The sequence below is a fragment of the Notamacropus eugenii genome, chromosome 2 (assembly GCF_028372415.1).
Source record: "Notamacropus eugenii isolate mMacEug1 chromosome 2, mMacEug1.pri_v2, whole genome shotgun sequence".
NCBI lineage: Eukaryota > Metazoa > Chordata > Mammalia > Diprotodontia > Macropodidae > Notamacropus > Notamacropus eugenii.
The window spans coordinates 150555561-150571123 of record NC_092873.1 but is presented as its reverse complement, the minus strand read 5'-3'; the positions used below and the strand labels follow the sequence as shown (position 1 = coordinate 150571123).

The following is a 15563-nucleotide window of genomic DNA, read 5'->3' as shown; positions in this document are numbered from 1 at the left end:
GGGCAGAACAAAAATAGCTGATGAAAAGATAAAAACCATGATAAAAAGAGAGACGATGAAAACTACTCATGGCAGGTTCAAAGAACTACATTCTGGAAGGCACTGTGCTAGGAACTGGATATACAAAGGAAGGCAAAACATAGAAATGATTGCAAAGATGTTACCAGATGACATCACAGAATGAAAGTAGAACTCTTTAAGCTGCTATTTTGTTTCCATCTTCTCTATCAAGAATGGTCTTCATAAACTGGAATGAAAAGAACAAAATATAAAGTAGACATTGTAGCCCATTATAGATGGAGAGGAGATTAACAAAATTCTGTCTTGCTTTGAGCTCACCTTCAGACTAATTATTTGCTAAAATATTATTTTTCAGATATAATCTCAGCCACTGTTCAAAATCTTTTGAGAAATCATAGAGAATGCAAAAGATGCTAGAAATATTAAGTTGTACCAATTTCCTGGTTTTCTGATAAAAGGTTGATTCTAGAAACTACAAATACAAAAAAAAATTTTTTTTTTTTTTTGCAAGTTTGATATGGATATCTGGCAGAATTCAAAAACAGGTTATTAACCTGAAAGTTTTGAGCATTTAGAAAATGCATTGATCCCAGAATTCAACATAACCTTTCTAGGAAGTAGTGCCAAGCTAGCCTCATATCTTTCCTTTGATAGAGCTATAGTCACAGATTAAAGAACTCTCAAGGTCACTTTAGGTGACCTTGTGTTCTCAAAGGGCTATTCCAGTTGAGTACAAGCTGTATCAGATCCTCTTAGGCTGGAAATTATTCCAGTCTTGGCCTACCGAAGGACTTCATGTCAGTTTTCCTAGGACAAAGCTATCCAGTATCAGACTTCATCATCATGTTGTTGTATTTTTTAGCCACAGCAATTTTCATGTCAGTGTAGAAATTATCAGAGTTACCATCTTTGTCAATAGAAGGGTCCAAAAGGAATATCCATATTGATGGATTCATAGATCCAGGGAGCACCAAGTTTTATGCAAAGGGAAGGGAAGAATGATTTATTAAATACCTACTATGTGAAACACTTTATGAATATCTTATTTGATCCTACAAATAGAAACTTATTTGTACAAAAATATTTACTTATACAAAAATGAATAAGCAATTCCCTGCCTTCAAGGAAATTACAGTGAAGGAGAAGACATCTGACTTCATGATAAAAATATAAATTTCAATGAGAGTTTGTAGGAGAAAGATCCTGACTGACTTGATGTGGCTAAGTAAATCTTCAAGGAAAGGGTAAAATTATATTGGGCTTTAAATATGAGCTTATAGTTTAAAGCCTTCAGTGAGTAGAGCTATATGGGAAGAACATTCCACATGTAGAAAATGATAGTAAGAATAAAAGTATGAAGGCAGTAAGGTCTAGTCCATATTTAGAGAATGGCTGTTGAGATACATTTAGTAGTATGAAAAAATTGTGGAAAATTAGATTAAAACTAGATTCTTCTTTTATCTCTATAAATATCTTGTCTCTTTATGCTCTCTCTACTTGTCAGGCTACATCTACAATATTTTGTATAATTCTGGCCTACCAAATAAGCTACATCCAGAGGGGTGATTAAAGGATCTAGAAACCATATCATATGAGAAGATGTCCATATTTAACTTAGAGAAATAGAGATTAAATGGAAATGTACTATACCTATTACACTGAGTAGATTTGTTACTTGTTGCTTCAGAGTGCAGAACTGGAACCAGTGCAAAAAGGTTTTAACTAGAGCTATTACAAAATTGAATGGATTATCTTGATAGATGGTGAATTTTTTTCAAGCAGATAACTAATTGTCAGGTATACTATGGAAGGGATAACTGCATGGGGTATAAAATTGGAACGTACGAATACTAAGGTTCCTTCGTAAAATTCTCTGGTATTTTTCCATGCAATCTCAATATTGTTAAAGTACCTTAATTTTATTTTCTTTTTAAAATGAGTGTTTGCATAGATGGAATAAATTAAACATTCATTAATAAAAAAATGTAATTTTTAAAAAAAATACATAAAATTTTCTTAAAATTAAGATAATGCCTTGTGTATTGTAGGTGTTTAGTAAATGCTTGTTTAATCAAGACAACTGATTCATTCCACACCCTATTTTTAAAAAAAAAAGGTTCACAGTATTTTTTAGTGCAATTTAAAACCTTCTCTAGCATTTCTCTAAGGAATAAGTATTGTATTCTCAGTATTGTGTATCATAAATTTAGATCAAGAAATGGCCTTAATGTCAACTCTGTTTTCTTCATCACAATGGTTAACTTTTTTTTAATTTCAGGGATATCACTTTGTAAATAATTGTTCACTTTTGTTTTTTTTTTTTTTTAATGTGTTCTTGAGGGGGAAAGATTGCTTTATTTTAAATATCCCTGTTATGGAGTATTTTTTGATGTTAGAGGTATGCCTTTTATATTGAGGAGTTGATGTTTCTTGAAATTAGACTAGATGTTTTATGTACAAGTACCTTAATGATGATCCTACTCACTTCAGATTTTGTGAACATTCTCTAGAGATTGGCTGTTGGAGAATTGACTGAAAATGGCTTGACCTTAGAAGAATGGTTGCCTTCAGTATGGATTACAGATACTGTTCCTCGCAGATGTCCATTTGTGCCACAAATGGGAGATGAGGTATCTTTCAGTTTAAAAACCAACCCTCATTTTTTGTCTTTTTTATAGTTTACTTGAATGCTAAGTTATAGTAACTTGTAATTATATTAGAAAAGTCTTTTGTGCCAATATTTTGTGTGTATTTATATTTAGAGAGATGTATGTATATATTTATAATACATATTCATTCCACTGATTTTCTTTATTCAGAAACATTGCTTAAAAGTGTTTACATATTTAAATTAAAATTTTGTATAAGAAATAGCTATCTTTTGGTAGAATTTCATTTTTTTCCTATTACTTAAAGTCAATAGATATAAGGAGATTGGCATATTAAAAATATAATTTATTATTTTAGTTTATAGTGGTGATAATAGCTTTATGTGCTGATACTTTTTACAATTTAGTCAGCATACTGAATTAAAACTTAATTATTGTGCAGTACTGTATTTCAAAGGCATATTTATTAAATGTGTTTAATTGTTCTATAAATCCATCATGTAAAAATTTGACTACTTTTATTTTAACAGCAATAGTGTCATACCCCAGTTTTTAGACTGTAAGACATTCTAAATGTTTTGGAATTGCTTAATAGATCTCTGAGTCATATCAGATTGGATGAATTTCTGAAAAAGAGAGAGCACCTACAATTTGGAAAATTTTTACAGTTATAGTATTACTTTTTTTTGAAAGTGGGAGATGGGAGTGGAGGCTAGCTTAAAGTGAGAAACCTTGCCACAGTATTTTCCTCCAGAAATTATATCATTTTCAAATTTAGTATGTGTCTTAAGTAAATATAAATGGATGATACTAAGAAAAATAGGTTATTTTTAAAAATTTTTATTCATATTAAGCCTCTCAGATAGTAAAAACGTCATGAACCTAAGTCTTTAACATTAAAGAATTCATGTCAGGATTTTAAAGTTCAAGGAATACTTTATCCTTCATAATATTCTGGGTTTGAGAAACATACTGATTTGAATTCTCATTTTTTTAGTAATACTCTAAGAATTCATGAAATTTAACATTACTTCATCCTTTTTACTCAGTAAAAATCTATCATTAAGTCAGCAAACTTCTTATGTACTTACTTTGTGCCAGGCATTGTGCTAATAAGCATTGCAGATGCAAAAGAAAAAAGTGTTCTTGCTCTCAAGAAGTTCACAGACTAATGGAGAGACAACATACAAACAACTATGTACAAATAAGATAAATAACAGGATATGTTGGAGATAATCTCAGTTGAAACAAACTAAAATTAAGAAGATTGAGAACGGCATTTTCCAAATGAAACTTTAATTGAAACTTAAAGGAAACTTAAAGGAAGCCAGAGATGAGATGGGAGAGAGTTCCAGACGTAGGGTAGGCTAGTAAAAATTCAGGGAACTGAGAGATGGAGTGTCTTGTGAGAGATGCATCAAGGATGTCATTGGATCTCAGGAGATAATACAGTAGTCAGTAAGATTTAGGAAATCTTGAAAGATAGGAGGAAGCCAGTTGTGATGGTCTTTAAAAGCCAAACAAAGGATTATATTTGATCTTAGCAATGATAAGGAACCATTGGAGTTACTAAATAGAGCTAAGAGATAATAAATATCTTTTGGTAAATCAATTTGACAGCTGAGTGAAGCATGGAATACAGACAGAGAGACTAGAAAGGAAAGATCAACGGACAAGCGACCACAATAGTTTAGCAGTGTCAGAGTAGAGAATGGGGTTTATTTGAGAAATGTTCCAACAGTAGAAATAACACTACTTGGCAAATAATTGGACACGGAGAGTGAGAGAGTGAAAAGTTGAAGATGACATCTAGTTTGGATGACTGGATAGTAACCTTGATAGAAATAGGAAAGTTAGGAAGAGGGAGAAAGTTTGGGGAGAAAGATGAGATCAGTTTTTGATACAGAGTTTATGATATCCATGTGACATCCATGACAGCTGATGAGAGCTAGTGAAATAACATAGAGGGAGAAGAGAAAGTAGAAGAGAGCACAGGACAAAGCAAGTTAGTTTGTTTTTTATTAGTTATTATTTATTGTCCAGTTTTGTGATTTCATTATTGTATGAGAGACTCCTAGTGTGAAAACATCTCTGCTAATATGGATCAGACTTCTTTCTGTTTTACTTAGTCATAGTGAGTCTGGGCATTGAATCTTACCCATGGTCATACAGCCAGTATTTGTCAGAGTTGGAACTTGATCCTGGTCTACCAGACTCTAACCACAATTCATCACTACCTTTCAGTTTTCATGCATGAGTTTCAGAATAGCATGATTTTGTTGTATTTATTTTGACAGATTTTTCATATTTGACTAGTAGGTTTTTCTAAAATATACTGGAAATTTTCTGTAATCAGCAACTTTTAGCTTTTTAAGAGATCTACGTAATGTGTGAGAATATATATTGAGTTCCTTTTTCTGTTTAGATTTCTGATTTTCAATAACAAATATTTCTATCTTTATCCTTCAAGGTTCAGCTCCTGTCCTTTCTGCCACAAGTGTCTTCCTTTCTGAGATTACTTTACGTCTACTCTGTATCTTATATGTAGCTAGTTAATTGCTTGTCCCCAGGGCCTCTCTTTGCGTTCCCCACACTTAGCACAATGTCTAGCACATAATTAGTGCATACTAAAATTTTTGAACTGATTAACTACTATGGCTATAGTTAAATAGTGTCAGTATAATAACCAGTTGAAATTTAGCAGTTCACTCATGGAGTAGTTCTCTTAGTTTTAACATCTGCAACGTAACACTTAGTGAATTTTGCATTTTGGGTCAAAAGTGGTATATTTATATTTTGCAACTATGACATGATTCATTTTGTTATTTTTTTCCTTAGGTTTACTATTTCCGACAAGGACATGAAGCATATGTTGAAATGGCCCGAAAAAATAAAATATATAGCATTAATCCAAAAAAACAGCCATGGCATAAAATGGAATTGCGGGTACTATGATATTTCTTTTATCATGACATTTTTTTTTTTAATTCAGGCTTATTAATCAGAAGAAACCATTTTATAATACAGATATGATTTTGTTCTTGAGAATAAATAGCACTATTTTTTGTCTTGAAACTTTAAGAGTAAATAGAATTTTTTTCTTTTAAGAGTTATTAAAACACAGTTTAAAATACTTCATTATCTCAACTGCAGTAAAAATACTGATCTAATTTATTGACTGGTGTAATTTATGTTTGATACATGATATATTAGGATTACTTTTAGATCTAACAACTCTAACACTTTATGTGAAATAAATCTGACATACTGATCTTAAATTTTACTAGAAAAACACTTTTTGTAAGTCAGCATGGCATATTGGACATAGTTTAAGGCTGGATGACCTAGGATTGTCTCCTCTGACTGTAACTATGTCACCCTGCCAAGTCACCGAACCTCTTAAGTGCCCCCAAAGAACTCTAATACTAAAAGATACAAAGCAATGGTTGAGCTGATTTGATGGAGGTAATTCCATCACTAGAAATTCCCAATGCTAACAAATCCACCCTACCTTCCCCCCCCCCCCGCCCCAAAAAAAGAAATACAAGAAATTTACTGTGTCCTTATTTCACTAGATCTTTTTTATGATAAAGTTACAAAATACTAAACATGAAATCAAAACATTTAAATCAAAAGCATGTTTCTTTTTGTCTCCCCTAGGAGCAAGAATTAATGAAAATAGTTGGCATAAAATATGAAGTGGGTTTGCCTACACTGTGCTGCCTTAAACTTGCTTTTCTAGATCCTGATACTGGTAAACTAACTGGAGGAGCCTTTACAATGAAGTAAGGGACATTCAGAGAGGCAAAAATTTTCAAAGCTTTAAGAAATGTATTTAAATTAAAACTTTAATCAACTAATTTATTTTTTTGTTTTTGTTGTATTTTTCAAATTAGGTACCATGATATGCCAGATGTTATAGATTTTCTAGTTTTGCGGCAACAATTTGATGATGCAAAATATAGACGATGGAATATAGGTAGGTGCATAATTAGTTTATGAAAATGTGAACTGTTTAACGTATACAAAATAGCTTCAAAAGGTAACTTATTTCCTGGATCTCAGAAAATAGATAATGAAACATTTACTTTTTCCTGGGTAGAGAATTGAGGTGCTTTAATGTTGCCATTTCTGCCAGAGATAGCATCTTTATAGACTCTTTTTTGCTTAGCTGACTTTTGTTTTTAAAACTTCTCTTCATTGGCAGGCATGGTATGTTTTAGAGTGACTGGTATAAAAATAAGGCATTTATAATTTCTTGAGAGGAAGTCTGTATTCACTAGAAATATATAAATTGAATAAAAATATCACTTGCTGTATAGAAAATTCATTGTTGATGTTCTTTTATGTATCAGAAATACCACTTACATTTATTAAGACTCAGTTGTTGTTTTAGTTTTTTCCCCCTCCCTTTAAGGACTCAACATACAGCCAATAAGTATTTGGTGAAGATTTGTACAGTCCGATTCATAACTAAATTTAAGAGCTAGAAAGGACCTCTGGTAAAGTCAGGAAGCATTTATTGAGTGCTTATAACACGCTAGGCATTGTGCTGAGCTATTAGAGATACAAATACAAACAGAAGGAAAATCAGTCCATGCCTTCAGTGAGCTTCCTTTCTAATGAAGAAAGGACAACACTTTAAAAAAGGGAATTGAAAAACAGGGGTTAGAGGTGACAAAGTCTGGAGAGTCACAGGTTGAGCCAGGAAAGGAAAGATGTCTGGCATGGACTCTTCGTTAAAATCAATGTTCTAGGAAGAATTCACTAATGCAAGAGTTTTGCCATAGCCCCAGTGTGATGCTCCAGCAGTGAGAAGGCATCTGAATCTGAATAGCATGGTCATGTAATTTAACAGCATCATTTTATTTCAAAGTACATTATTGAAAATTCTTTGCCAATATATGTGCCATCATCCATCATTGTTATTGGTTTTCATTTTAAATTATTTTTAAATGTGAGCATTAAAGGGGTGGGGGCAGGACTTGTAATTAATTAAATTTAAGGATCCAGACTTACATGGTTGGAGTATTGATATCTGAAGGAAGATCTCTAGTGTATTGACCCAAAAATTTGTCCTTATTCCTGTTCTTTTCTCAGATATTTTTATCAGTGACTTAGATGATATATCTGGCTTAATAAATGCTTGTTAATTTGTTAGTGATATTATAGATGTTATTCTTATCATATCTGTGGTTGAAACTGAGAAGTAGCAACAATAGGACAGGATGTAAAAGCTATTAACAGGTCAGAATGAAAGGGCCAAATCTAGTAACTGAAATTTAGTCAAAATAAAGTTCTACATTTGGGACTACATAAGTAAATGTTATTTGCCGTACTTTTTAGTGAGAGCACCATGAATAAACAACCCTCCCCCCCCCCCCAAAAAAAAACCCTTTGTTTTGGTTTACTACTTTTTGATAGAGTGGTTTGAAGGTTTGCTTTGTAAGTACAATTTATTTTGATACTTGATTTTAATGACTTTGAGATGTAAAAAGGTTACATCTGAAAAATACGTAAATATAATTGAATAAATACAGAATTGGCTGAGCTTAAGTAGTACATAGAATTTTCAATTTCTGCTACCAGTTATGCAGAGGTGTTTGTTGAAACTCAGTCAGTTTCTATCTTCGCAAGTTTTTGTCAGTAGAAGCTTAGTTTTTAAAATGTCTTGTTGAGCATGATTTCTCCATATTATCATTCATTAATAATATCTCAAGTCACAGTATACACTTTAAGTAAGGTTCACCATTAACAGCAGTTAAATCTGTAAAACCATACTTCAAATGATCTTTCTAATAATTTCAAAATTTTGGCTTAATTTTTATGTCAGATCTGATTAAATTGTCATTGTTAATGTCTTACTGTATCACGGATAGAAATGTTAGCTCAGGAATAAGTGAAGTGTCATTTTTGGCACGTTAATGATTGAGAAGTTTTAATGGATTCTCCCCCTCCCCCAGTCTCATAGATTGTCTTGTATTACCCCACTTAGTAAACTACAACTCATCTTTAGAGAAGAACATTGAACAGAAAAGTGAGAAGTCTAAAGATTATGCTATAGATAAAAATAAGTTTATATGTATATAATGCCTGCTACGTGGGAAGCACCATGATAGACACTGGGGCTATAAAGACAAAGTAAGACAGTACTTTGTACTGTAAGTAAAAAGATTACATTCATGCAGTGTACATAGATAACGTAAAAGCATATACGAAATGAACACAAAGTGACTTCATTGGGAGGAAGGCTTCTAACCAACGATGGAATCACACAGTCTTCTTGAAGGGAATTAAAGATTCCAAAAAGTTAGCATAAGGAGGAATAACATTGCAGTCTTAGGAGTCAGGCTGTACAAACCATGGTTGTAAGTGAGGGAATGTTTTTTGCAGGAAACTCTTAAGTACGCCAGTTTGGCTGAATCATCCAGTGTTTAGGTGAGGAGCAGGAGGAAGTAATGAAGCCTAAAAAGATAGAAAGTGGCAGGGATGAGCAGGGTGTATATTTCAGGCGTAGGGGATAGCCATAGCAAAGATATGGTAGCATGAGGGGAGATGGAATAAGAATGTCTTGAAAACATTGATGGGGCAAGGTTGTGAAGGGCTTTAAAAATTGTTTAGAGGAGTTTATGAGTCACTTGGGGTTTTTTTGCAGGGGGTAGATTTTTTTTTTTTAATTTTAGACCTAAATACTAAAACTTAAAGACACAATAAGAAAAGGAAAAGAAATCTATTACAAGCTTAAATATTGAAACCTAAATACAAAATAAGAAAAAAAAAGCATGTCATGTGCACAGCAGAGTGAGAGGATTCAATAAATTTCCATTTCAAGAAAGCCCATATTATTTCTGTGCATTGTGTTGAAAACTGTCTATCTTTTCTTTGCTTCCTTGTAAGTTTGTTTTCTTTTGTTCTCTGCTGTGCACTTTTACTTTGTTCTTCCCCCTGCCCTCATTGAAGGCTACAAGTAAGCTTAGACATGCATATATATATATATATATGTATATATATATATATATATATATATATATATATATATATACATATATATATATACATATATATATATATGTGTGTGTGTGTGTGTGTGTGTATGTAAATACATATATACACACACATATATGCATACACATATATATACACACAGACGTACACATAAATTCATACACATATACTTTCTCTAACAAATTTTACTCCTGATCTTTGTTTTTATGTTTATATATACCTCTTATTTCCTATCCCTCCTGACTCATCTTTACTTCTACCTGCTACCTTGCCCTCCTATTACTTAACCCACCCCACTTTTCTCCTAAGGATTCCTCCTCTACCTTCCCATTCATACCATTTGGGAGCCACTTGTTAATTGAATAGGGGAGTGACATGATCAGTTATATGTTTAACGAAAATTACTTTGACAGCAATGTGTAGACTGGAATGAAGAGAGACTTGAGGTAGACTGATTCAGAGAGGTTGTTATAGTAATTTAGGTGAAAGGTGGTGAGGATCTGAACCAAGACTGGAAACTTTGTGTGTGGAGACAAAGCATCATGGTGAGAGATAAGGAGATAGAAACAGCAAGATCTGGCATGTCATTGGATAGGTGGGATAAGAGAGTATGAAGAGTAAAGGATAATGCCAAAGTTTTGCCCCTTTTTGTTGTTCAGTCTTACCTGACTTTTTGTGATTTTTTTTCTTGGCGAAGATACTGGAGTGGTTTGCTATTTCCTTTTAAGTGACTTACCCAGGGTCACAAAACTAGTGAGTGTCTGAGATCAGATTTGAACTCAGGAAGATGAGTCTTCCTGACTCAAAAGTCTATCAAAAATGTATCCACTGTGCCATCTAGTTGCCCCAGTGTCAAAGTTACAGACTGGGAAAACTAGAAGAATGGACTGTGTCTTTGAAGGAAATAAGAATGTTTAAAGAAACAGTGAGTTTTGGGGAGGAAAATAATGAATTATGATTTTGACATGGTGAGTCTCTGGGACCTTCCAGTTTGATATTTAATAGACAGTTGGACAAACAACTAATAACTTAAACCTTTAAAATGTATTTACTAAAAATGGATTGTAACATGACATTTCTTAGTAATGTATTACCTGTTTGTTTCTTATCCAGGTGATCGTTTCAGGTCAGTCATAGATGATGCTTGGTGGTTTGGAACTATTGAAAGCCAGGAGCCTCTTCAGCCTGAATATCCTGACAGTTTATTTCAGTGTTACAATGTCTGGTAAATATCTTTCTGATTGGTGGTTTTTTTGTTCACTTGTTTCACCTAATTACCTTCAAAATTTTCCTTTTTGTAGCCAAACTATTGAGTACATGATTCAGCCTTTTAAAATGTGAAGTTTTTTTAAACTTTTTTATGACAAATTGTATTTTTTTTATTCATTTAGCAGTTATTTTATTTGGAATTTTAATGCAAGTATTATATCTCTTTTTAAGCTGGGATAATGGAGACACAGAAAAGATGAGTCCTTGGGATATGGAACTTATTCCTAATAATGGTATGTGTATCTGTAGATTTTGCTGGATGTTAACTATAAAGTAGGATGAATTAACTTAATAGTAGAAAAGAGATTTGGAGCTAATAGTAGTCATCTTTATTAAATAAGCACCATTTTAAAAAATTGTGCTGAACGTTTCATCCAAAAAAGTAATTTAAAAAAGATATTTGAAAAAAACAAAAACAATATTTGTGTAAATTGAAACATGAAAACATAAGTTTTATATCAATTCATAAATTTGTTGGTCAATAGAATTCATTGGAAATTTTTCACTTTCACATTAGGTTTTTTTTTAAAAAGCTAAGCAATATTGAAGTATTCTGAATTCAATAAAAATAATTTAATTGTAATTTTAAACAATAGATAATTAAAAAGAGAATAGTATTTCTTCTGTTACTAAAAAGTATGAGACATATTCTTTTTTAATGTACAAATCAGGAATTGAACTGAAGCCACTTAGCTCATTTGCACAATTTATGTCACTATTGGCCTAAAAGAACTTACAGCCAAAAGCTAGATGAGTAAGGGTTCAAGCAGGCTTAAGACAAACAGAAAAAAGGGAGAGGGGTGGGGAGAGAGTGAACTCTTTTGACTCATCCAACCATAAATTTTGCTACCAACATCCCATCGCTATGAGGTAGTAATAGGCAGATTTGTTTTCCAGAACTTTTCTCCAGTACTTAGAATTTTCCTAGGCTTTAATTGTTTTTTATTGGGTTTTTTTGTCCTTCATTCTTGAAGAGGACCAATGACATCAGGAAGGTGGTGTGTCTTGACTTGCAAGTAAGTTGGAGTTGAGGGAGGCAGGGCTTGTAAGTCACTAGCCTCACTCTCTCCTCCAGAACCATCTGGGTCCACTGGCAAGACATAGATTAGGACGACTGGAAATGGTCCCTGATACAGTGGGAGACTTTTTAAGCTGAAGTCTTTTACAGGTGTCAGTTTGTCTGAGGCAAAAACCATTCAGTGATCAGTAAGAAATGAGGAGAAAAGTGGCCTCTGTAAAAGAGTTTTCTGTGCAAAGAAAAGAAAATCAATCTGGGAGGAGATGGACCTTCAGGGTTTCTGGCCAGAACAGAAACAACTGCTATTTACATTCACTTTGAACCATCAAAACCCAAACTGTGACCAACTGAGGGTCTCACAATCAGTGAAAGCCAGGGTGATTGGGTTTAAGGTTAAACCCAAGTGATTGGGTTAAAGTGAAGTAACTCCACATGGGCTTTATCAAATGCTGGTTTAACAGAACTGTATTTCTAGAAATTTATTTTTCTTTGGGCAGAGCACTCATATGTATGTGTATGATTTCAAGTGTGTAGGGAGGAGGGAGAAGGAAAAAAGGGCAGTTCTCAAAGGATGAGAGCTATCAACAAGCTATCAACAGCCATATGGGAAAATGCGCCAAATCACTAATAAGAGAAAAATGAAAATAAAAGAAACTCTGCCTGGCAAAGGTGACCCTTCCCTCCCCCCCACAAAAAATAGTAAATATGGAGTGTTTTGTAAAAAAAAAAAAGAGACACATCAGTGCACTATTTGTGAAGTTATGAAATGGGCCAAATACTCTGAAAAGTAATATGGAATTATGTTCAAAAAGTCACTAAAACCTATATATCCCTTGACCCAGCTTACATCCCAGAGAGACCAAAAAACCAATATCCAATCCAGTTCAATCAGAAAACATTTAAAACTAAGCATCTACTATGTGCCAGGCATACAGTTAATAAAAAAGATATTCCCTCTCAAAAGTAATCAGCATACAAAAGGAGGTAAGAAAGTAGGGATGAGGAGAGAAAGTCAAGGGGGTACTCAGCATGCGGGTATCTTTTTCTTTGGAGTTGAAACCAGGAAGAGTAGCAGGTGGAAAGTAGGGTAAGTTGAGTATATTTTCTGCCCTCTATAAAAGATAAGACATCAAGAAGTTCAATACTCCACCCTCCAGTCAGAGGTGCTATCAGTCAGGACTTGAATTAGCATCAGGTGGTAAAATGAGAAGTGATGAGTTTAACTTGAGAAGAACATCTTGTTCAGTGTAGTTGAAAAGTGGAGCAGCAGAGGCAAAGTGGAGATATTCACAAAAATATTTATAGTAGTACTTTTTGTTACAGCAAAGAAATAGAAACTAAGAAAGTAGTCATCAACTGGAGAATGATTGTTTATTCATCTATAAGAAATAAGGATTTCAGAAAATCCTACAACTTGTATGAACTGATTTAGAGTGAATAGAACCAGAAAAACAATTCGTTCAGTAATAACATGAATGATTGAATGAATGAAAAAGCATTTATTTAGCACTTTATGCCAAGCATTGTGCTGAATGTTAGAGATAAAAATAGAAAAATTAGAGACAATCCTTGCTCCCAAGGAGCTTGTACTCTAATTGGAGGAGACAACATATAAAAGTTGAGGTGCAGAGCAGACATAAAGGCACATAAGTCCTAAGGATTTAGTGGAAAAGCATAGAGCAAGGCTCAGGGGTTCCTAGGTTAAGTCACTGTATCAGATATAGTGATATACCAGATATTCGGGGCACTGAGGTTTTGCAGATATAATAAGGGTAAGAGGATCTTAGAGGCAGGTGCAGGCCTGATGGTTTTCCATTGAAGTAGAATTGGTGACTCATCTTACCCAAGGCCTTCATATCTCAAGTTGAAGTAGTGCCCACTCTCTTGCCCCCCACTTCTTTTTGAGGAAGAATTTAATGCATTCAGGAAATAATGTAAGACTAATGGCTTCAACTCTTTTAAACTAGCAAGTTTTAATATTCTGATGTGCTGTTTCTAAAAGCTGTATCATTTTTCTTAAAATATACTCTGCATTTAACTATTAGAGCATTATTTTCAGTTATGGACATTTTAGAGTTTAAGATGTACTTTGTATTAATGAAATTGTCTAGGATAAAATTGTAAGTTCTTTTCAAGAAATTTTATAAACTAAAATTGTTGAGTTAAGGAATTTGTACGCATTTTCAAATTTTCCTAAACATGATCTCAAATTTTCTTCTTGATATATTTCAGCTGTATTTCCTGAAGAACTAGGAACAAGTGTTCCTTTAACTGATGTTGAATGTAGAACATTGATCTATAAACCTCTGGATGGAGAATGGGGTTCTAATCCCAGGGATGAGGAATGTGAAAGAATTATCACAGGAATAAACCAGCTCATGACACTAGGTAAGACTTAAAGAAAAGGAAACGGACAATGCACAAATAGAAAATTTAAACAGAGATAAAACTGAAAATTAGGCATAGTTAACCTTAGGTCCATGCTAGATGCCTGTATACTTCTATAATGTCTTCTTCAGGTAGTTATCCAGTGTCTGCTTTAAAACCCATGGTGACATAGAACACACTGCCCGATGAAGCAACTCATTTCTTCATTTGGCAATGTTAGTCCTTAGGAAAGTTTTTCCTTCTGTTGAAGCTTATCTGCCTTCCTACAATTTTCCACTGATCAATCTTAGTTCTTCCAATTAGAACAACACAAAAAGTGTAATTTGTTTTTATGTATAAAACTTTCATTTGGGCAAGAATACTGATCAAGTGTCCCTATTCCCCCAATCCACTTTTTCCCAGGCTAATTATTCACAACTACCTAACCAAATCATATATGATGTGATCTTTGAGGCCTGTTAGCCGTCTCCTTTGTACATAGTCCAATTTTTTAAGGAAAAAAATTAATTTATTACATTGAATTGACAGCATAAGGAAATTTGGTGGGATTTTGATTTTCCTGAAATGAAAAACTTTGGTTTTATGAACAAAACGTTACCTTTTTTCCAAATAAGTATATAAAATCTTCAAAATGATTTTTTGACGGTGTGTGCAAAAACAGTTGAGATCTAAAATTGAGTTAATAGACTGAACCTGACATACTAGAATTGGTTCACAGTTATCTGGTAAATCTACAGAGGACCAGTTTTGCCACCAAATAACTTCATTCCACAAAACCCATATTGGTTTGTGTCTGTTCCCTTAAGACTTGCCATAAATTTCTTCTGTACAATAGTTCATTGATAATATGTTGCCATCTCTTTACATTTAACACATTCTTGATCATTCCCCTTTAAGGGGCAGGAACTGATTAGGTTTTTTGTTTTCTTTTGTCTTTACAGCAAAAAAAATATGACCGAACTCAGACATGTTGCTGTTTATCAATTTTGGTCCTGAAAGATATATTTCTTTCTATATAGAGCAGGAAGACTATAGATGTGAAATGTTGCATATATTACTATTTGTGGTGTTTTCTTATTTGGGTTCTGTAAAAGCATTTTTTTTCATTCTTATGAGAAAGAATTCAGTGATGGGGTATATTAGAGAAATTATTCTTAAGTTTTTATAAAGGGCATCTTATTCATTGGAGTTAAAAATCAGTTTATGGGCTTAGACTTTGATCTTGATGGTCCCTTAAAACTCCAAACGTATGT

The 15563-nt window shown here is 33.3% G+C and overlaps 1 protein-coding gene across 2 annotated transcripts in view; it reads left to right on the top strand.

Annotated features, from left to right (window-relative positions):
- The window catches only part of PHIP (PHIP subunit of CUL4-Ring ligase complex), a 182572-nt gene that overhangs the window by 140573 nt on the left and 26436 nt on the right, over window positions 1-15563 (top strand). For both annotated transcript variants that reach the window (XR_011974371.1, XM_072642656.1), the window contains exons 24-30: window positions 2532-2651; window positions 5469-5576; window positions 6291-6415; window positions 6527-6609; window positions 10749-10860; window positions 11076-11137; window positions 14155-14310. Coding sequence is in view for 1 of the 2 variants with exons in the window: in XM_072642656.1 (XP_072498757.1) it covers window positions 2532-2651; window positions 5469-5576; window positions 6291-6415; window positions 6527-6609; window positions 10749-10860; window positions 11076-11137; window positions 14155-14310 (766 nt within the window). In the remaining variant the exon portion in view is untranslated. The remainder of the gene's footprint in view (window positions 1-2531; window positions 2652-5468; window positions 5577-6290; window positions 6416-6526; window positions 6610-10748; window positions 10861-11075; window positions 11138-14154; window positions 14311-15563) is intronic.